We start from the raw sequence: 22,444 nt of genomic DNA, 5'->3' as shown, positions 1-22,444 counted from the left end.
AAGGGCCACTAAATCCAACCTTCCTCGGTCCTCTTTGTTGTCTAAGAGAAAAACTAGCGTTTCTGCTGCTGCAATGGTTAGCTCAACTATTCCGATCAGCAGGATCCAGGGACCGTTGTGTGTTCTTGGGCAGGGGTAGAAACAAACAAACCAAAACTGTGGGCAGTTTTGTCTTTCAGATGGGAAACACTCAGGCATCAACAGGCTCACTCTTGAAATGTATCCTAAGCCATTGGGACCAATTTGACCCACAGACTCTGAAAAAGAGGCAGCTTATTTTTTTCTGCACTATTGCTTGGCCCCAATATTCTCTCTCTGATGGGGAAAAATGGCCACCTAAGGGAAATATAAATTACAATACTATCCTGCAGCTTGACCTTTTCTGTAAGAGGGAAGGCAAATGGAGTGAAATACCTTATGTCCAAGCTTTCTTTTCATTGAAGGAGAATACACAATTATGCAAAGCTTGCAATTTACATCCCACAGGAGGACCTCTCAGCTTACCCCCATATCCTAGCCTCCCTATAGCTCCCCTTCTTATTAATGATAAGCCTCCTCTAATCTCTGCTGCCCAGAAGGAAATAAGCAAAGAAATCTCCAAAGGACCACAAAAACCCCTAGGCTATCGATTATGTCCCCTTCAAGCTGTAGGGGGAAGAGAATTTGGCCCAACCTGGGTACATGTCCCTTTCTCCCTCTCTGATTTAAAGCAGATCAAGGCAGACCTGGGAAGTTTTCAGATGATCCTGATAGGTACATAGATGTCCTACAGGGTCTAGGGCAAATCTTTGACCTCACTTAGAGAGATGTCATGCTACTGTTAGATCAGACCCTGACCTTTAATGAAAAGAATGAGACTTTAGCTGCAGCCCGAGAGTTTGGAGATACCTGTTTCTTACTCAAGTAAATGATAGAATGACAGTCAAAGAAAGGGATAAATTACCTACCGGTCAGCAAGCCGTCCCCGGTATGGATCTCCACTGGGACCTTGATTCAGATCATGGGGACTGGAGTCATAAACATCTGTTGACTTGTGTTCTAGAAGGACTAAGGGGAATTAGGAAAAAGCCCATGAATTATTCAATGATGTCCACCATAACTCAGGGAAAGGGAGAAAATCCATCTACCTTCCTTGAGTGGCTACGGGAGGCCTTAAGAAAATATACTCCCCTGTCACCTGAATCACTCGAGGGTCAATTGATTCTAAAAGATAAGTTTATTACCCAATCAGTGACAGATATCAGGAGAGAGCTCCAAAAGCAATCCCTGGGTTCTGAACAAAATTTGGAGGCATTACTAAACCCGGCAACCTCAGTGTTCTATAATAGGGACCAAGAGGAACAGGCCCAAAAGGAAAAGTGAGATTAGAGAAAGACTGCAGCCTTAGTCATGGCCCTCAGACAAACCTTGGTGGTTCAGAGAGGACAGAAAATGGAGCAGGCCAATCACCCAGCAGGGCTTGTTATCAGTGTGGTTCACAAGGACACTTTAGAAAAGATTGTCTAATGGGAAACAAGCCGCCCTCTTGTCCATGTCCACTATGCTGAGGCAATCACTGGAAGGTGCACTGCTCCAGAGGACAAAGGTTCTCTGGGTCAGGAGCCCCCAACCAGATGATCCAACAACAGGACTGAGGGTGGCCGGGGCAAGTGCCAGCTCATGTCATCACCCTCACTGAGCCCCAGGTATGCTTAACCATTGAGATCCAGGAAATTGACTTCCTCCTGGACACTGGCACGGCCTTCTCAGTGTTAATATCCTGTCCTGGACGACTGTCCTTAAGGTCTGTTACCATCTGAGGAATCCTGGGACAACCTGTAACCAGGTATTTCTCCCACCTCCTCAGTTGTAATTGGGAGACTTTGCTCTTTTCACATGCTTTTTTGTTATGCCTGAAAGTCCCACACTCTTATTAGGGAGGGATATATTAGCCAAAGCTGGAGCTATTATCTACATGAATATGGGGAACAAGTTACCCATTTGTTGTCCCCTACTTGAGGAGGGAATCAACCCTGAAGTCTGGGCATTGGAAGGACAATTTGGAAGGGCAAAAAATGCCCGCCCAGTCCAAATCAGGCTAAAAGACCCCACCATTTTTCCTTATCAAAGGCAATATCCCTTAAGGCCTGAATCTCATAAAGGATTACAGGATATTGTTAAACATTTAAAAGCTCAAGGCTTAGTAAGGAAATGCAGCCATCCCTGAAACACCCCAATTCTAGGAGTACAAAAACCAAATGGTCAGTGGAGACTAGTGCAAGATCTTAGACTCATCAATGAGGCAGTAATTCCTCCATATCCAGTTGTACCCAACCCCTATACCCTGCTGTCTCAAATACCAGAGGAAGCAGAATGGCTCACAGTTCTGGACCACAAGGATGCCTTCTTCTGTATTCCCCTGCACTCTGACTCCCAGTTTCTCTTTGCCTGCTTTGAGGATCCCACAGACCACATGTCCCAACTTACATGGATGGTCTTGTCCCAAGGGTTTAGGGATAGCCCTCACCTGTTTGGTCAGGCACTGGCCCAAGATCAAGGCTACTTCTTAAGTCCAGGCACTCTGGTCCTTAAACATGTGGATGATTTACTTTTGGCTACCAGTTCAGAAGCCTCATGCCAGCAGGCTACTCTAGATCTCTTGAACTTTCTCGCTAATCAAGGGTATAAGGTGTCTAGGTCGAAGGCCCAGTTTTGCCTACAGCAGGTCAAATATCTAGGCCTAATCTTAGCCAGAGGGACCAGAGCCCTCAGCAAGGAATGAATACTGCCTATACTGGCTTATCCTCGCCCTAAGACATTAAAATAGTTGCGGGAGTTCCTTGGAATCACTGGCTTTTGCCGACTATGGATCCCCAGATACAGCGAGATAGCCAGGCCCCTCTATACTCTTATCAAGGAAACCCAGAGGGCAAATACTCATCTAGTAGAATGGGAACAAGGGGCAGAAACAGCCTTCACAACCTTAAAGCAGGCCCTAGTACAAGCTCCAGCTTTAAGCCTTCCGATAGGAAAAAACCTTATCTTTATACATCACAGAGAGAGCAGGGATAGCTCTTGGAGTCCTTACTCAGACTCGTGGGACAACCCCACGACCAGTGGCATACCTAAGTAAGGAAATTGATGTAGTAGCAAAAGCCTGGCTTCACTGTTTATGGGTAGTTGTGGCGGTGGCTGTCTTAGTGTCAGAGGCTATCAAAATAATACAAGGAAAGGATCTCACTGTCTGGACTACTCATGATGTAAATGGCATACTAGGTGCCAAAGAAGTTTATGGCTATGAGACAACCACCTACTTAGATGCCAGGCACCCCTCCTTGAGGGACCAGTGCTTCAAATACACACGTGCATGGCCCTAACCCTGTCACTTTTCTCCCAGAGGATGGGGAACCAATCGAGCATGACTGCCAACAAATTGCAGTCCAGACTTATGCCGCCCAAGATGATCTCTTAGAAGTCCCCTTAGCTAATCCTGACCTTAATCTATATACTGATGGAAGTTTACTTGTGGAAAATGGGATACGAAGGGCAGGTTATGCCATAGTGAGTGATGTAACCATCCTTGAAAGTAAGCCTCTTCCCCCAGGGACCAGCGCCCAGTTAGCGGAACTAGTGGCACTTACTCAAGCCTTAGAACTGGGAAAGGGAAAAAGAATAAATGTGTATACAGATAGAAAGTATGCTTATCTAATCCTACATGCCCTTGCTGCAACATGGAAAAAAAGGGAGTTTCTAACCTCGGGGGGGAGCCCCCATTAAATATCACAAGGAAACCATGGAGTTATTGCATGCAGTGCAAATACCCAAAGAGGTGGCAAACTTACACTGCCGAAGCCATCGAAAGGGGAAGGAGAAGGGAAAACAGCAGCATAAGCTGCTGGCAGAGGCAGCAGAAAAGAAAGAGAGAAAGAGACAGGAAGTCAGAGAAAGAAAGAGAGAGGAAGAAACAGAGACAAAGAGGAGACAGAGGAAGAAACAGACAGAAAGTCAAAGAAGGAAAAAGAGGAAGAGAAAAAGAGGGAGTCAGAAAGAGAAAGAGAGAGACAAAGAAGAAGTCGAAGAGAAAGAGAGAGGTATAAATAGTAAAGAAAAAACAGTGTACCCTATTCTTTTAAAAGCCAGGGTAAAGTTCTGTCTACCCAGCCAAGGTATATTCTTCTTATGTGGAACGTCAACCTATATCTGCCTTCCCACTAACTGGATAGGCACCTGCACCTTAGTCTTTCTAAGTCCTAACATTAACATTGCCCCAGGACATCAGACCTTATCAGTACCCCTCAAAGCTCAAGTCGGTCAGTGCAGAGCCATTCAACTAATACCCCTACTTATAGGGTTAGGAATGGCTACTGCTACAGGAACCGGAATAACCAGTTTATCTACTTCATTATCCTACTACCACACACTCTCAAAGGATTTTTCAGACAGTTTGCAAGAAATAACGAAATCTATCCTTACTCTACAATCCCAAATACATTCTTTGGCAGCAGTGACTCTCCAAAACTGCCAAGGCCTAGACCTCCTCACTGCTGAGAAAGGAGGACTCTGTACCTTTTGGGGGGAAGAGTGTTGTTTTTACACTAACCAGTCAGGGATATTACGAGATGCCACCTGGCATTTACAGGGAAAGGCTTCTGAAATCAGGCAATGCCTTTCAAATTCTTATACCAACCTCTGGAGTTGGGCAACATGACTTCTCCCCTTTCTAGGTCCCATGGCAGCCATCTTGCTGTTACTCGCCTTTGGACCCTATATTTTTAACCTCCTTGTTAAATTTGTTTCCTCTAGAATTGAGGCCATCAAGCAATAGATGGTCTTACAAATGGAACCCCAAATGAGTTCAACTAACAATTTCTACCAAGGACCCCTGGACCGACCTACTGGCACTTTCACTGGCCCAGAGAGCTCCCATCTGGAGGACACTACAACTGCAGGGCCCCTTCTTCACCCCATCCAGCAGGAAGTAGCTAGAATGGTCATTGGCCAAATTCCCAACAGCAGTTGGGGTGTCCTGTTTAGAGGGGAGATTGAGAGGTGACAATGCACTAGCAGCCCTCGCTTGCTCTTGGTGCCTCCTCAGCCTCGGCTCACTCGAAGAGCCCTTCAGCCCACCACTGCACTGTGGGAGCCCCTCTCTGGGCTGGCCGAGGCTGCAGCTGGCTCCCTCTACTTGCGGGGAGGTGTGGAGGGAGAGGCGGGGGTGGGAACCGGGGCTGTGCATGGTGCTCGCAGGCCAGCGTGAGTTCCGGGTGGGTGCAGGCTTGGCAGGCCCCACACTTGGAGTGGCCAGCTGGCACTGCTGGCCCCAGGCAGTGAGGGGCTAAGTACCCAGGCCAGCAGCTGCAGAGGGTGTGCCTGGTCCCCCAGCACTGCTGGCCCACCCATGCCGCACTCAAATTCTCGCCATGCCTCAGCTGCCTCCCTACAGGGCAGGGCTGGGGACCTGCAGCTCACCATGCTCGAGCTCCCCGACTAATAAGCTCCTGCATGGCCTGAACCTCCCTGACAGGCACTGCCCCCTGCTCTGCATCACCGAGTCCCATCGACTGCCCAAGGGCTAAGGAGTGCAGGCATGTGGCATGGGACTGTCGGGCAGCTCTACCCATGGCTCTCATACAGGATCCACTAGGCAAAGTCAGCTGGGCTCCTGAGTTAGGTGGGGACTTGGAGAACTTTTATGTCTAGCTGAAGGATTGTAAATGCACCAATCAGCACTCTGTGATCTAGCTAGAGGTTTATAAATGCCCCAATCAGCACTCTGTGTCTAGCTAAAAGATTGTAAAGGCACCAATCAGCGCTCTGTGTCTGGCTAATCTGGTGAGGCCTTGGAGAACTTTTGCGTCTAGCTAAAGGATTGTAAATGCACCAATCAGCACTCTGTGTCTAGCTCAAGGTTTGTAAACGCACCAATGAGCACCCTGTCAAAATGGACCAATCAGCAGGATGTGGATGGGGTCAAATAAGGGAATAAAAGCAGGAGGCCAGAGCTAGTCCAAAGCCGGAGGCCGGAGCCAGCAGTGGCAGGCTGCTGAGGTCACCTTTCACGTTGTGGAAGCTTTGTTCTGTTGCTCTTTACAATAAATCTTGCTGCTGCTCACTCTTTGGGTCCACACTGCCTTTATGAGCTGTGACATTCACTGTGAAGGTCTGCATCTTCACTCCTGAAGCCAGCAAGACCATGAACCCACCGGGAGGAACAAACAACTCCAGATGCTCTGCCTTTAAGAGCTGTAACACTCACTGTGAAGGTCTGCAGCTTCACTCCTGAAGTCAGCAAGACCACGAATCCACTGGAAGGAAGAAACTCCAGACACATCTGAACACTGGGAAGAACAAACTCCAGACACACCATCTTTAAGAACTCTAACACCACAAGGGTCCACGCTTCATTCTTGAAGTCGGCAAGACCAAGAACTCACCAATTCCGGACACATGAGGAATATTAAGACAAAATTTATTGACCTCATAAAACTTAGAATCTACTAGTGTAGATAGACAAATGAGGAATTACGTGACAAAATATCCTCTAAGTACTGGGTGATTCAGGTTGGTTCTCAGGGTTCTGTTTTATTTCCACCCAGGAAACACCAGCATTCTTGAATGCTTTCAGCGTTAGGCAAAGGAGCAGAAGTGGGCATTCTGTATGTCAAGGAGGTCTTTAGCAACACCTGCTGCCCTTGCTAGTCCCTAAAGAAGTCTTGTCTGTGGTCCCCATCACCTAAAGGGAGCTGGTGATGGTGGTTGAAGACATCCTGGGTAAAGGAACATTGTGGATCATTGTATATACATGTAAGTTGGTTCAGAAAGTTCAGAAACTACTCAGGGATTTGGAGAGAACTTCCAAAGCTAGCTTTGGATTTTCACACTTTTATGTTCATATTATTCACAAATAATTTTTAATTGTAAGCCCTGTACCATTGTGGACCCAAATTTCTGAGAAAGCCTCAGGAATTCTCTGTACTGGTGTCTCTTTTAAGGCTAGGAACACAAGCAGAAACTCTCTCCAAATTTGAATTTTAATATGTGCTCTGCACTCAATTTAAATGCTTTAAGGAGGCACTTCCTGAAGTTTGCGCTATAACTCCTTAGTTCCAAGGGTTGGTCACTGGTGAACATAATTTGAGAAATGTTATCTTAAGAGATACGAGTTTGTTTAATGAACAGTTTCTGGAAAAAGGATGTAATTTTGAACTCTAAATGCTGTATCTGCCATAAATAAGTGGTTGCCAAGAATGCCACGGTGTGCAAATTACAGAAATTATCATGAGCAGATGGATTCTTGGTTCTGCTCATCTGAATTTAAGAGGTAGGTGGAGCTAAAGATTCTAATTGGACAGAAAGTCACATGGTTTTATGGCTGACATAAAAACACACTCTTTTAATTTTTAGGGCTCTTTTCTTTCTGCTCTTCTGCCAATGGGGATATCATTTAGTTTCAGCTATACAGCTGGGCAGAGGCCACACAGAACCTGCAGCTAGCTAATACAACCATGTCTCTTCTCCCACATCCTGCAATCATCTTCTCCCCCTTGACTTTTAGCTATATTCCACTTTGCAGTTCTTCTCTTTACAACTGACATTACAACTGAGCTCTTCCTCGGGTATCTTTTCAAAGTGCTGTCTAAAACTAGAATTCTATGATTATCTGTCTGTTCTACACTCTGAACTTCCTCTTAAAACTCTACCTCTCCTCTTACCCAGCTGTCCTATGGGAATTCATTATATATCGTGAGATTATGGTGAGCCCTGTGATTCTTCTACAACCCTGGGAGTGTAGGGCTGAAAAAGTTGTTATCTATTATCTGCTGCAACAAATTACCATAAATTTAGTGGCCCAAAACAACATCAATGTGTTATCTTACAGTTCTGGAGGCTGGGGTTTGAAATGAATCTTCTGGGGCTTAAAGAAAGATGTCCTCAGGGCTGTGTTACATCTGGAAACACTACGGGAGAATCCTATTTCTTACTTTTTCAGAAACTGCTTGTATTCCTTGGCTCGTGGCAGCATTACTCCAAACTCCACTTCTGCCATCACATCTCCTTCTCTGTGACTCTGACCCTCCCGCCTCCCTCTTATAAGAACTGTGATTACATCAGGCTTAACCAGATAACTCAGGATCATCTTCCATCTCAAGATACTTAACTCAATTATATTTGCAAAGTTCCTTTTGCCATATAAGGTAACACATTCACAGGCTCCAGAGGTTAGGATTTGGACAGATGGTGGGGGGATTATTCAGCCAACTCTACCACAGTTGGGGAGGGGGAGATTGTGTTCTGCATTGGTCTTTTTGCCTATTGATATCTCCTGATCATTTCTTTACAATAGGCATCAGCAAACTTTTTCCACAAAGGGTCATATGGTAAATAATTTTAGGCTTTGTGGGCCAAGAGGCAAAATCTAGGATATAATATAGGTGCTTACATAACTATTTAAAATGTAACTATTTAAAAATGGAAAAACCATTATTGGCTTGCAAGTGGTACACAAACATGTGGTGGAGGGATTTGGCCCATGGACTGTAGTTTGCTAAATTCTGCTCTGCAATCTTTTGTAAAATACTTTCTTAGAAGCTCATGCCATTCAGATAAATCTCTCATGTTTTATCTTACCTTTGTCACTTATGTATATCCTAGTCACCCTTCAATACACATTGAGGAATTAGCCACTGGAAGAAGTATCCAACAAGGTAGAAACAGTCTCTTGAGTTCCAGATATGGGAAAATCTAACCCTACAGAGTAACAGTAACATCATAAGGAGAAAATGTATTTTTGTTTATGTATCAGCTTTCTATAAAAAGTTCCTGATTCAGAAATGCACTTTTCTCATTCAAGAAATTCACCTGGAAATACCCAGATATCGCCCTGAATGTCCACGTTTTTCTATTCCAAAATATCTGCCAGATTTAGTGTTGTAACAGGGTATAAGGCCTCAGAAACTTTCCATAAAAAGACTAGAGACTGGCTAAAAACGCAAATTTTCAGGACTTTAGAGGAAAATTTTTAGTTAATCATCTCGTCTTTTTTGATGATGTGGAGCTAGTTGTGTGATTCTGGTTCTGAATGGAATCCCTAATATGGGCCCTGGCCTCAGGCCCAGATAAACCTTTCTTCTGAGAGCCTCAGCGGTTCATTGTGTTCTTCAAATAACAGCTAGAAGTGAAGTTATTTTTAATTTCACTGTCACCACCAGTAGGCTCATCTCTACCTACCACTGAAAGAAAGAAAATGAAAAGGTAATAAATGGTTAGGAGAAGAGAGTTTCCTTTTTTTTCTTCTATTTTATTTTTAATTGAATTTTTTTTTTTTTCTTTTTGAGACAGAGTCTTGCTCTGTTGCCTACACTGGAGTACAGTGGTGTGATCATAACTTACTGCAGCCTCAAACTCCTGGGCTAAAGTAATCCTCCCACCTCAGCCTCCTGAGTCGCTAGGACTACATGCATGCGTCATAACACCTGGCTAATTTTATACTTTTTTTGTAGAGACCGGGTCTTGCTATGTTTCCCAGACTCATCTCCTGGCCACAAGTGAGTCTCCCTAAGTGCTGAGTTACAAGCATGAGCCACCTTAGCCAAGACATTTTTGTATATTACTTCCCTATCTCAGTAACTAAATGATGGTTTTTCCCATAGACAGGAGATAAAGTGTGTCTGAGGGTCAAGTGTCTAGACGATATGAATGAGACTGAGATGGTCTTGAAAGCAGAAATAATGGAATATATGATGTGACTATTTTGCAGACACAAGAGGCATACTTCCAATGTTTAAGTTTTAGAAGTTTACCTTTATTTGTTCAACCCTTGCGAGACTGAGAACCTGTATTTTATGAAGTTAAGAACGGCCATTGCAGTTCAAGAAGAAACGCCAATGCCTTCAAAACCTGTAAGAATTTGGTAACATTCTGAGTGCTAAATCCAACTTGAAAAAATGCCCTGCAAACTCTATCACACAGCCCCATCTAAGTTAATGTAGGAGAGATGGGAGAGACTCTAAAACTGAAAGAGACGAGGAAATGATTAATGGTAGAGGAAAGAATAAATGAAATCAGATAAAACAGACCTTCACACACTTAAGAAAATTATCTTCATCACAAACAATCAATGCCTTGGGGATCTGTGGTACAGCATGCTGCAACAGGCTGTATTTCAAATTCTCTGAGACTTTATGCATTACTTTATTAACTCAAAAAACATTTGAGGAGACACTACTATGAAACAGGTCCTGCATGTGCACTGAGAAATCAGAGGTAAGATACAGTATAGCTGTCAGTGGCTTAGAGATTAGGGGACAAAGACAGGTACCAAAAAATCACATACAGTGTGTGTGTGCAAGGAGCAGTGGGGATGCAAAGGAAGAATTGACTCTATCTGGAAAAAGAAAGAAAGATATTCTGGTTCCAGGGTGAAAAAGAAATTCATATCTTCAAAATTTACAAAAAAAAGCCATGAGGTTTCAAATTTGCTGTTGACATGGGAAGACTGTCACTTTGAAGGCTGATATTTTGGTGCTATTTTTAATGTTAAGTTTAATATTTAGGACAAGGAATGTATCCTGATATATACTGATTTGGGCTGTGATATGGTATGGCTGTGTGTCCCCACCCAAATCTCATCTTGAATTGTAATCCCTACCTGTTAAGGGAGGTACCTGTAATCCCCATGTGTCAAGGGAGAGAAGTGATTGGATTATGGGGGCAGTTCCCCACATACTATTCTCAAGATAGTGAGCTGATAGTCACGAGATCTGACGGCTTTATAAATGGTAGTTTTTCCTGTGCTGATACATGCTCTCTCTCATCTGCCACTGTGTAGGACCTGCCTGCTTCCCCTTCTGCCATGATTGTAAGTTTCCTGGGACCTCCCCAGCCATACAGAACTATGAGTCAATTAAGCCTCTTTCCTTCATAAATTACCCATTCTTGGGTATCTCTTTATAGCAGCGTGAAAATGGACTAATATAGTAAATTGGTAACAGGAGTGGGGCACTGCTATGAAGATACTAGAAAATGTGGAAGTGACTTTGGAACTGAGTAATGGGCAGAGGTTGGAACAGTTTCGAGAGCTCAGAAGAATATAGGAAGATGTAGGAATGTTTGGCCCTTCCTAAAGATTTGCTGAATGGTTTTGGCCAAACTGCTGATAGTCATGTGGATAATGAAATCCAGGCTGAGATGGACTCACATGGAGATGAGGAATTTATTGCAAACTGCAGCAAAGGTCACATTTGCTCTCTCACCTGCTATCATGTAAGATGTGCCTGCTTCCCCTTCTACCATGATTGTAAGTTTTCTGAAGCTTCCCCAGCCATATGGAACTATGAGTCACTTAAACCTCTTTCCTTTATAAATTATCCAGTCTCAGGTATTTCTTTTTAGGATATTTAGGATACTTCTTTTAATACAGGTTGGCAAATAATTAAAAGATTGACACCCCATATCTGATCACAATTTTTCAGAGGAGTTCATTTTATAATTTGTGCAATCTCAACATTGCTTGAGAAGATAAGGAAACACATGGGAAATGAGGCTAATTTTGCTCTGCTCAAAGCTGATTAGAATAGTGAGTTTAGCTGCCTTTATCAGAACTGTCACTCTGATAAACATGATATTGAAGCTTTTGTGACAGCTATGATAATAGGTGGAAGGTATTGCCTGACTCGCTTTACTTCAACAAAGTAGAATGTATATATATGTAAATAAAATATTAGAATAAAAAGGGAGAAGTACCATTAAAAGCATATAAATAAATTAGAAACTATTCAGCACAAGGAGCAAAAAGGCAAGAAACACATTAACTTTGAATGTTCATTATTGTGAATTATTATAAGGGGGGGATGAATGAATATCCTTTGTGAACATAAGGTAACTCCAATTGAAGCATAAGAAGTTAAAAGTAGTAAAGGGAAATGGTTACCTAAATAAGAGGGTTACTCTGCTCTACAGAATTCCCTTTGAAGTTTTAGGATCAATTTTACTCATGAAGAATGAGTTAGGAATAAGCCTGTCAAAGATAAAGTTGGAAGCAGAGACTTCAAGAGCCCTTCCAGCCTTCAATTCAGGGTTATATTTCATTAGCCTCTCTCTCCTAATACAAAATACAATGTGGATGTTCCTGGACAGTGAGTGGCCCACTGCGTGGTCATTCAGAAACCCAGGCTTCTTCCATTTTGTGGCTCCACCATCCTCTAGAGCCTCAGAATTCTTTGCTGAATCTTCTGCATCCAGCCAGCAGAGAGGATAGAAGATCATATGAGCCAACCAACGTCGAAATGGCAAATGTCAATTAGGTAGGCCTGCCACATTCCATTGGCAAAACTGTCACACAGCCACATCTACCCAAAATAGTGTCTTGGAAATATAGTCCATCCATGTGTCCAGAAAGTGGAGAGAACAGGGTTTGGTGAATACAATACAGTCTTTACCACAGTTCAACAAATATCTGCTGAAAGCATGTGATGTGTGCATCCTGCTGGGACCCAATAACAAGGCGACTCCCTGCCTTTGAGGTACAAGTGAACAATTTCACAACAGTATGGTAGGAACAAGGGGCATAACAAGCACAGTATATGTGGAAACTTAGAGGACAATACTTAGCCCAGCCTAGAGAAGTCTTGGAAGGCTTCCTGGTAGAGGAAACACTTGTGCTGAGTCTTGAGGATAGGTAGAAAAGTGGGAGAAAGAGGGGAAGGTATTTTAGACAGAAGCAACAATTGGGATAAAAAATGTGGAAGAGAACTATAAGCCATTCGATATTATCAGAATGTAAAGGAATGAGCAAGGAGGACAGGTGATGAAGCTGCAGGAGCCTTCTATAGAGAGCCCGGTATGTTATGTAGAAGTATTTGCACATTTTAAATAAGCAATGGGGAAAAAATGGGAGATTTAAAAGAGAGATTGGTATATGAGCAGCCATGCATTTAATAGAGGTCACCTTGGTAGCTGTATTCAGTATGGCTTTGCCGGTGGCAAGACTTAGGTAACAGTTTGGAGCCTTTTCCAATTGTTTAGGCAGGAGATGATAAGGGCTTAAACTAAGCTGTACAGGAAGAATCAATGTAAGAAATATTAATGACTTAAAATTGGGAAGATTGTTAATTGTTATACGTGAAACTTCAAGGAAAAGAAGGAAACTGAAATGGTCCCAGGCTTCTGATTTGGGTAACCTTGTAACTTTCCTTGTCATTAACTGTATTAGTCCATTCTCACATTGCTATAAGAACTACCTGAGACTGGGTAGTTTATAAAGAAAAGAGGAATAATTGGCTCATCATTCCACAAGCTATATGGGAAGCATGGTTGCGAGGCCTCAGGAAACTTACAATGAGAGCAGAAGGCGAAGGAGAAGCAGGCATATCCTACATGGCAGAACCAGGAGGAAGAGAGAGAAGAGGTGGGTGCTGCAGACTTTTAAACAGCAAGATCTCATGAGAACTCCCTCACTATCACAAAAACAGAAAGAGGCAAACTCGCCCCTGTGATACAATCACCTCTGACCAGGCCCGCCCTCCAACATTAGAGATTACAAATTGACATGAGATTTGGGCAGGGGCACAGATCCAAACCATATCATTAACTGACAGAAAATATAGGTAGAGACATAGGTGTAGGGGGAAGATGAGTGCAGTTTTGGGAAGTTGTCCAGCTATTTATTGTAAACTTAGGGGCATACTGCATATAGAAATGTTTGCTCCTCTATCCTTTGGGAACAGTAATACATTCATAACATGCTACATGTAAAAAGGACTCCTCAGGGTGGCCAACCTTAGGGTAGAGGTTGTATGGTAGTGTATTTCTCCTTCATAAAAGTGGGAAAATAAACTTAGTGGCATAAAAATACCACCAATTTACTGTGTTCATGGATTCTGTGGAGTAGGAAGTTGGACAGGGCTCAGCAGGGGTGATTCATCTCTGTTCTACAATGTCTAAGGCTTTGGTTGGAAAGAGTCATATGGCTGGGGGCTGGAATAACTTGGAGATTTCTTCACTCACTGCTGGGGCATTGGTGGAGAGGACTGAAAGGCTGGCTTTGGCACTATCGAATGTCTAGCAGCATTCCTAGCCTCTAGCCACTGGATACAAATAGCATCCCACCCACCCAGCAGTAACAACCAAAATGTCTCCCTGACACTGCCAAATTTATCCTGTGGGACAACTGTCTCCTGTGGTTGAGGTCAGTGGGGTATATGAGTCTGAAACTTAGCCAGGACTGGAAAGAGATTTTTCAAGTCATCAGTGTGTAGGTGGTCTTTAGAGTCACTGTAATATATGAGATGTCTCAGGATGTAGGGTGAGAAGACCAGCGCTTCAAGGTGAGAAGAATGGACCCATATTGAAGGGGTTGAGGAAAAGAAGATAAAGCATTAAGAAAAATAAAAAAGAAAAACTGTGAGAGAGAGTAGGAAAACCAAGAAAGACAGAAAAGACTGGTGCAGTGGCTATTGCGAGTGCCTGCCTAGCATCCTATCTCCACTTTCCACTTAGAGAAGCTCAGTCTCTTGACCACAATGACTGGTGATTTCATCCATCGACCTACACAAGCCAAGCCATAGAGTCCTTCCTGTGATTTTATATTTTAAGCCACAGAGTAAGGTGTTTTTTTTTTTCCTCTTCTGTCCTTATCTGAAACTATGTAAATCCCAAAGTCCCTATGGTGTGCTCCCTGCCACATGGCAAAGGTTCAGCTGAGTGCGTTTAGAGATGCCATGAGTTGAAAATGACCACCTGTCCCTTGCAGCTCAGGAAGAGGCTCTTAAGGGAAGTTGGTGGGAGCATTAATGCCTGAAGTGGATTTATTGGGCTCCTAAGTCATCTTTACTTCGAAAGTTATCTCAGAATTTTGTCCACTAGTGCTTCTTTGTGAAACTTCCAAAGACCAGGAAACCTGCACCAAAAAAGCATCCCTTCCACATTGTGTCTTGCTTCTGACTACTGAGCTAAACAACCCATGAACCTGTGCCAAATATGCACATATGTAGTGGGTGAGCTGTGTGGGGGGTTTGATCAGAAGCAAGCACCTGAACACACTATATTGCACAAGTGTGTTACAGTTTCATCTGCAGTAGAAGACAATGAAACCAGCGGCAGAAGGAAGCAAAATGGAGAGCTGAGAAAGAACAACTTTTTGGTAGCATTTAAGATCCTGGATCCAGTCATCTCTGAAGCCTCAGATCCAGCCATGACCTTCCAGTTGTGTGGATCAATAAATGCTCTTAAGTGGAATATCTTTCTGTTGCAAATGCAAGTGTTCTATTACAGAAACTAAAACCAGGTGTGAAGTGATAACCCTAAAATGTGGAATTGGTTGAATCAAGATAGGGAAGGTTGAAAAGCTGTAATCCTTGTTATATGAAAGTGAAGCAGCTGCTACCTAGTGTATTTTATGCCTCAGACAATGTCCCCACCACCATAATTACAAGAACATTATGGACTTGGTCAAAAGGATATGGGAGTGAGAACTGAGACAGGCATATACCCCGGAGCCCTCCCCAACACCTCAGCTACTGCATTCCCTACCCAATAAGGCTCATAATCCTGCCCCATAATCAGCTTTGATGCTCCCTGGTGATGGAAATCAGCTCCCAATTGTTCTGTTTTTCTAAGAGGTGGAGACAAGGATAGATGACATTAATCTAAGGCCCAGAGGAATTGGATGATTCCTGCAATTGTTGCTAAGGGACTGAAACCACAAGGGCAAGGATCCAGATTCAGAAATGCTGACTCAGCAAGATTTTTGGCACTTGTAAGTAGCCAGCCAACGTTGCCAGCCACCCAAAATTATATAACTGGGCCAGCGACTGAGTGTTTCAAGTGAACTTTATTGCCCCCTTGGCAAGCAGAGATTATGATTATGATTGTTCAGTTCTTAAGACAGCCCTCCAAGAGTCCTTACAACAAAAAGTGGGTTGCTAAAGCAGTAGAGACCTCACCGGAGGAAGTTTCCTGACCATCCTCTTAAGCATGGTGACAAAGTCAATGAACAGGGGAGACTCTCGCAGCAGGAAGGCCCTGGAGCACCCAGATAGACTGACTAGGAACCCACTCCATGGCAAAAGAAGGGAGTAAACAGAGAGACAGGTCTCACTCTTCCTGTTTACCAGCCTAGGGGATGTTTTGTCCTCTGTAACCTATTTCTAAATGTGGCAGAGCCTGGCTTCTCTTCCTTCTCTACCAACTTCTTTTCGTATAAGGGCTACCATCTTATTTCTAGCTTTAGGTAAGTCTTCTATTCCTCTGTCTGCTTAACAACTATAGCAATCATACATATAACCTACAGAAAGTGAAAAGCCCATTATCACACAGGAACCATCTCCCTACTCTAATCCTTGAGGGGGCCTGGCAAAAGCCCATACTCATGTATATAAAAGAGCTGTCATTTAAGGTAAGGGTAACCACAGAGACAGCCATGAAACCAAAAAGATTTTATGTAATGTTTATTTTTTTAATTCCCATCCTAACTTTGGCTTTAATCCTTACCTCTCATTTCCATTCTTTTCTTTGAAATTCAAACTTTTTTTAAAAAAACAAAGTGTTTAAAATCACAATTATCTAGAATCATAATAAAATTTTCTTGTCTCCAAAGAGGGGGAAAACACACCACTTTTATTTTTATGCAGCATTTTCAAATATGCATGTCAATATATATTTTATAAACTATTTAAAATAAAAACCCTTCATCCTTTGAGGTTATTGACATTTTCTAGTTCACTGACACATCTCCCATAATACAATAGTTGTATTCATTTTTCATGAATGAGATGGGAACTATACTAAAAAATAGGATTTTAATCCCTGAGGTGCCAGTTAAAATGGACGGCGTTGCCCTTGCAAAACGAGATTTTAAAAATCAGCCTTAAATAATAAGCATGGATCACACTATTTGACTCCGAATCACCTCCATAGCATGGAGCCATTTAGGAAATTGCATTTATTGGGTTAAGTTCACCCTGCTATTCCAAGCCCTCATGCTATAATGATCTTTCCTTTTGCAAAGGAATAACACATAGCAAGGAAGTCTGCAGAAACTTCTGAGATCCTCAGAAATCAAGAGAAACCAAAGTCGCGTTTCTCCGATCTCCATCCACAGTGTTGGAGAGGGTTTTTCAGCACCATTCCAAGACCTGGAAGATTGATGAACTGCTTTGATTTTTCTACTTCTCCATACATTTGGCTAAAAAGGAGCAATCCCCCTGGCTAGAAAAGGGGCATGTCCTGGTTTTTCTCTGAAATCACAATATTAGCAGAGCTGGGTTCAGTTCCTTGTGTCCACTGTCCCTGCAGATCCTCTCCCTTCCAGGCGGCCTCCAGTGGTTTCCGGGGTCCTGCTGCTCCCTAATAGTAGCGGTTCAGGCTCCTGGTCCCGGGCACCTCAGGCTGGCCATTCATCCAGATCTCCCTGATGATGCGCTCGCGCTCCTCCAGCCGCTGGGCGCGCTCCAGCTCCTCCGCGGAGGTGAACACGTTCTTGTTCAAAGTCCTCTCGAAGCGGCGGTGTCTCCGCACGGAGAGATCGGACGCGGTGTCCTCACTACCGTCCTCGCTGTCGCTGCTGTCGCTGCTGCTCTCTCTGTCCTGCAGGAACTTCTTCTTGGGACGCCGCCTGCAGTCTGTGTGGCAAGAGATCCTTATGACCAAAGCAGCCAGAGTCAGCACCAGTCCAATGCACACGCCAGAAACAAAGTACAGAGCTGCTCGCTCAGGATTTTCTGGAGGAAGAAGAGGAAAAGCAAGCATTTGAGAGATGACAATTCCACATGCAGAGATCCAATATGACTCCAGCCTACACCTCTCACCAGGCTCCAAAGTTTTGACGGTTACAAAATATTGTCCTCCCATGTGACATATTTTATAATGTATTCAAAATATAATTGACAAACGGTGAATCTGTAAAAGTATATGAGATTCTTTCACTCTTCTTGCAACTTTGACTTAGAGATTCTTCCCAAATAAAAAGGTAAAAGAAAGAGAAACAGTAATTATTTAGCACCTACTGTACACAAGCAGTTTTGCTTAGGTGTCATTTGTTTAAGAGATGTATCTTATCACCTAGACCAAAACATCTTTACTTGTGAATTTGCTCATGCACCCCAACTGAATTACCCTTTCATCACAGTCGCAGACAGCTTCTGAGATGAACCCCATCTCCTAGTATTCACACCTTTGTGAAATCCTCTCCTCTTATGGGGTGGACCTAGTGACTTACTTCTAAGAAATACATGCTCTGGTTTCTCTTCATAATGAATAAGTCTTTCGCCTTTTACTTCTAAGAAATACAGTTGACCCTTGAACAACATGGGTTTGAACTGCACAGGACACTTATACACGGAGTTTTTTCAAACAAACGTGGATCGAAAATACGTTATTTGCGAGATGAGAAATCCACACATAAGGAGTGTCAGCTTTTCAAATATGTGGCTTCTGCAGGGTCAACTGTAGAACTTCAGTATGCATGCACGGATTGGGGTATACACAGGGATGCTGGAACCAATCCCCTGCATATACCAAGGGTCAACTGTAGGATATGGCAAAAGCAATGGGTGATTCTAAGATTAGGTTACATAAGACTGTGATTTTTGTCTTGTTCTCTTGCTCTCTCCCTCTCTGGGGCTCTTCTTACTTGCTGGTTCTGATGAAGCCAGCTGCCATGTGTGAGCTGCCTTATGGAGAAATCCAAGTGGCAAGGAACTAAGGGTGACCTCTGGCCAACACCCTTTGAGGAACTGAATGGTGCCAACAGCCATGTGAATGAGCTTGGAAGTGAATCATCCCTCCATCTAGTCTTGAGGGGACCACAGTCCCGGCCTTGCAGCAGCCTGTGAGAAACCTTGAACCAAGGATCCCAGCTAAGCCACACTCTATTTCTGATCTGCAGAAACTGGGAGATAATAAATGTGTTCTGTTTTCAGCCACTAAGTTTTGGGGTAGTTTTGTAAAAAGCAATAGTTGCAATCAGTCACACACTGAAAGCCAGTATAGGTAATTAGGAGTGGCCTCAGCAGGTTAACTGATAGGGGAGGAGAAATTTGAGCTCTTTCCTTGGTGAGAGAAGATAACAGTCATTCTGTTGACGATCAGTATGCTTAGTGAGCCTAGTTGTGACCCCTGTAAGATGTGCTTAACAGAATGGGAGTCTTTAGGTGAACAACTTTCATTTCTAGGTACCTACAGGCCTGGCCTTGAGGACACTGTACCCAATGGGTAGTCTTTTATCCCTCACCTGCCTCCCACCCATTTCCCCTGAGTCCCCAGAGTCTATTATATTATTCTTATGCCTTTGCGTATATTTGGACAATTTTTGTAGGTTCTGGAAATTCAAAGACTTAAATAAGATTCAGTTCTTGCTCTCAGAATGCACCTAGTCTACTGGGGAGACAGATGAAAGCAATGGACAGAAAATAAAATAATGGGCTGTTAATGATGGAAGCACATTGTGGGGGCAACCGGCCCTAGGAGAGAGGGAGTCATGGGGGCATTTTGTGAGCATGAGGATGAGATGGAGACACTTGGACCAAATGCTAGGACGATTAGGTAAATTCAAGCCTACTGAAGACCAATGTGTTCCCCCTTATATGGCAAGTCAACACTAACCTACATGCTGGTCTAGTGGCTTGTTCCAGGTCACGTTCACAAAGGTAACGGCATTAAGTTGTGTTTTCTATTTCTGTGTGCTACTTATTAGGATTCTTTTCAATTCAGACACAAAAACTTCATTTCATTTCACCCTGGTTCCAGATTGTTAAGATTTTTTATAATCTTGATGTCGTCATCTAAATTAATCTCTCTGACTACACATTGGGTACAGTGTACACTGCTCTGGTGATGGGTACACTAAAATCTCAGAAATCACCACTGAAGAACTTATCCATGTAACCACAAACCACCTGTACCCCCAAAACTATTGAAATAAAAAGAAAAGAAAAAACTATTGTCCAAATATGTTCCTAAAATTTCATGAAATCCATGACATCATCAGCCTCAATCTTTAAAATAGCCCACTTATTTCTTTCTTCTCCACCTTTCCTCCTTTGTTGGTTGTCTTTTATGAAATAAAAGGCAGAAGTAAAAAGAGGTACTGTTACATCCCTAGGCCACATGACAAGGTAGAAAGGCCCAAGCAAACAAACCCAAGTCTGCCCAGTTTCAAAGCCTATTCCCTTCTCATCATTTCCTGGTGCTTCCATGGCATCAGTGTCAATGCTGAGGGGCCATATATTACACAAGGCTGTTGGGAGGATCGGTGTAGATAATGCATGTGAAAGTGCTTGGTAAACGTCCCTTTCTGGGTAAATAAAAGGTGGTCTTGTAAGATCTAGCTAGAGCAATCAAGCAAGAGAAAAAAATAAAAGGCATCCAGATAGCAAGAGAGGAAGTCAAACTATCACTCTTTGCAGACAATACAATTCTATACCCAGAAAACCCTAAAAACTTTGCCAAAAGGTTCCTCAAACAGATAACTGACTTCAGCAAAGTTTCAGGATGCAAAATCAATACAAAATCAGTAGCATTTCTATACACCAACAATGTCCAAGCTGAGAGCCAAATCAAAAGGTAATTTCATTTTAATTGCCATAAAAATAATAAAATACCTAAAAAATAGCTACCCAAGGTGAAGGATCTCTACAACAAGAATTACAAAACACTGTTGAAAGAAATTAGAAATGTCACAAACAAATAGAAAAATACTCCAGGCTCATGGATTGAAAGAATCAACATTGTTAAAATGGCCATACTGCCCAAAGCAATTTACAGATTCAGTGCTATTCCTATCAAACTATCAACATCATTTTTCACAGAATTAGAAAAAAAAATGATTCTAAAATTCATATGGAACCAAAAGAGGGTTCAAATAGCCAAAGCAATCCTAAGTGGGGGGAAAAAAAGAAAAGCCAGAGGCATCACACTACCCAACTTCAAGCTATATTGTAAGGCTGCGGTAAGCAAACAGTATGGTAGTGGTACAAAAACCAACACATGGACCAATGGAACAGGATAAAGAACCCAGAAATAAAGCTGCACACCTATAGCCATCTGATCTCTGACAAAGTCAACAATAACAGCAAAGGCGAAAAGATTCTCTATTTAATAAATGGTTCTAGGATAACTGGCTAGTTATATGCAGAAGATTGAACCTGGACTAGTTCTTTTTACCATATACAAAAATTAACTCAAGAAGGATTAAAGACTTATGTGTAAGACCTAAAACTATAAAATCTCTAGAAGAAAACGTAGGAAATACCATTCTGGACACTGGCCTTGGCAAAGAATTTATGGCCAAATCTCCAAATGCAATTGTGACAAAAAGAAAAACTGACAAGTGGGATCCAACCAAACTAAAGAGCCTCTTCACAGCAAAATAAACTATCAACAGAGTAAACAGACAACCTACAGAATGGGAGAAAATATTCCTAAACTATGCATCTGACAAAGTCCTAATATCTAGAATCTATTTTAAAAACTTAAACAATTGAGTAAGCAAAAAATAAACAACTCCATTAAAAATGAGCACAGGACATGAAAAGACACTTTGCAAAGAAGACACACATTCGGCCAACAAATATAGGAAAAAATGCTCAACATCACTAATCATCAGAGAAATCACAATCAATATCAAAACCACAACGAGATACCATCTTGCATCAGTCAAAATGGCTATTACTAAAAGTAAAAAAATACCGTGTTGACAAAGTTGTGCATAAAAGGGAACACCAGGCTGGGCATGGTAGCTCACACCTATAATCTCAACACTTTGGGGGCTGAGGCAGGCAGATCATTTGGGTTCAGGGAGCTTGAGACCAGCCTGGGCAACATGGTGGAAAACTCATCATTACAAAAAACACAAAAATTAGCCAGGCATGCTGGTGCACACCTGTAGTCCCAGCTACTTCTGGGGCTGAGACAGGAGGATCGCTTGAGCCAGGGAAGTAGAGGCTGCAGTGAGCCAAGATTGTTCCACTGTAATCCAGTCTGGGTGACAAAATGAGATCTTGTCTCAAAAAAAAAAAAAAGTAGGAATTATAAATTAGTTCAGCCCCTGTGGAAAGCAGCATGGAGATTTCTCAAAGAACTTAAAACAGTACTATGATTTGACCCAGCAATCCCACTACTGGGTGTATATCTAAAGGAAAATAAATCTTTCTACAAAAAAGATACCTGCACTTGTATGTGTATTGCAGCACTAGCACTATTCACAATAGCAAAAGCATGGAATCAACCTAGGTGCCCATCAACAGAGGATTGGATAAAGGAAATGTGGTACATATTTCCACATTTGTATTCCATGGTACACCATGGAATACTAAGCAGCCATAAAAGGAATAAAATCATGTGTTTTGCAGCAACATGGATGCAGCTGAAGGCTATTATCTTAAGCAAATTAACACAGGAATAGAAAATCAAATACTGCATGTTGTCACTTATAAGTGGGAGCTAAAAGCTGGGTAAACATGGACATAAA

General features: G+C 42.7%; 1 protein-coding gene and 1 non-coding gene across 6 annotated transcripts in view; one reads left to right on the top strand and one right to left on the bottom strand.

The window, feature by feature from the left end:
* The first annotated feature begins 13,662 nt into the window (after positions 1-13,662).
* LOC126934581 (small nucleolar RNA U109) lies at positions 13,663-13,797 on the top strand. Its single transcript, XR_007719039.1, has one exon. It is a non-coding gene; the product is annotated as a small nucleolar RNA U109 (small nucleolar RNA).
* A 2,610-nt stretch (positions 13,798-16,407) lies between these two features.
* EVA1A (eva-1 homolog A, regulator of programmed cell death) overlaps positions 16,408-22,444 on the bottom strand; it is a 68,661-nt gene continuing 62,624 nt past the window's right edge. For all 5 annotated transcript variants that reach the window (XM_050754321.1, XM_050754324.1, XM_050754326.1 and 2 more), the window contains one exon: positions 16,408-17,696. In XM_050754321.1, coding sequence (XP_050610278.1) covers positions 17,323-17,696 — 374 coding nt within the window. In that variant the 3' untranslated portion in view covers positions 16,408-17,322. The remainder of the gene's footprint in view (positions 17,697-22,444) is intronic.

Source organism: Macaca thibetana, chromosome 13 (genome assembly GCF_024542745.1).
Source record: "Macaca thibetana thibetana isolate TM-01 chromosome 13, ASM2454274v1, whole genome shotgun sequence".
NCBI classification, from domain to species: domain Eukaryota; kingdom Metazoa; phylum Chordata; class Mammalia; order Primates; family Cercopithecidae; genus Macaca; species Macaca thibetana.
The sequence above is the reverse complement of the archived record's forward strand: the minus strand, read 5'-3'. Positions and strand labels throughout refer to the sequence as shown.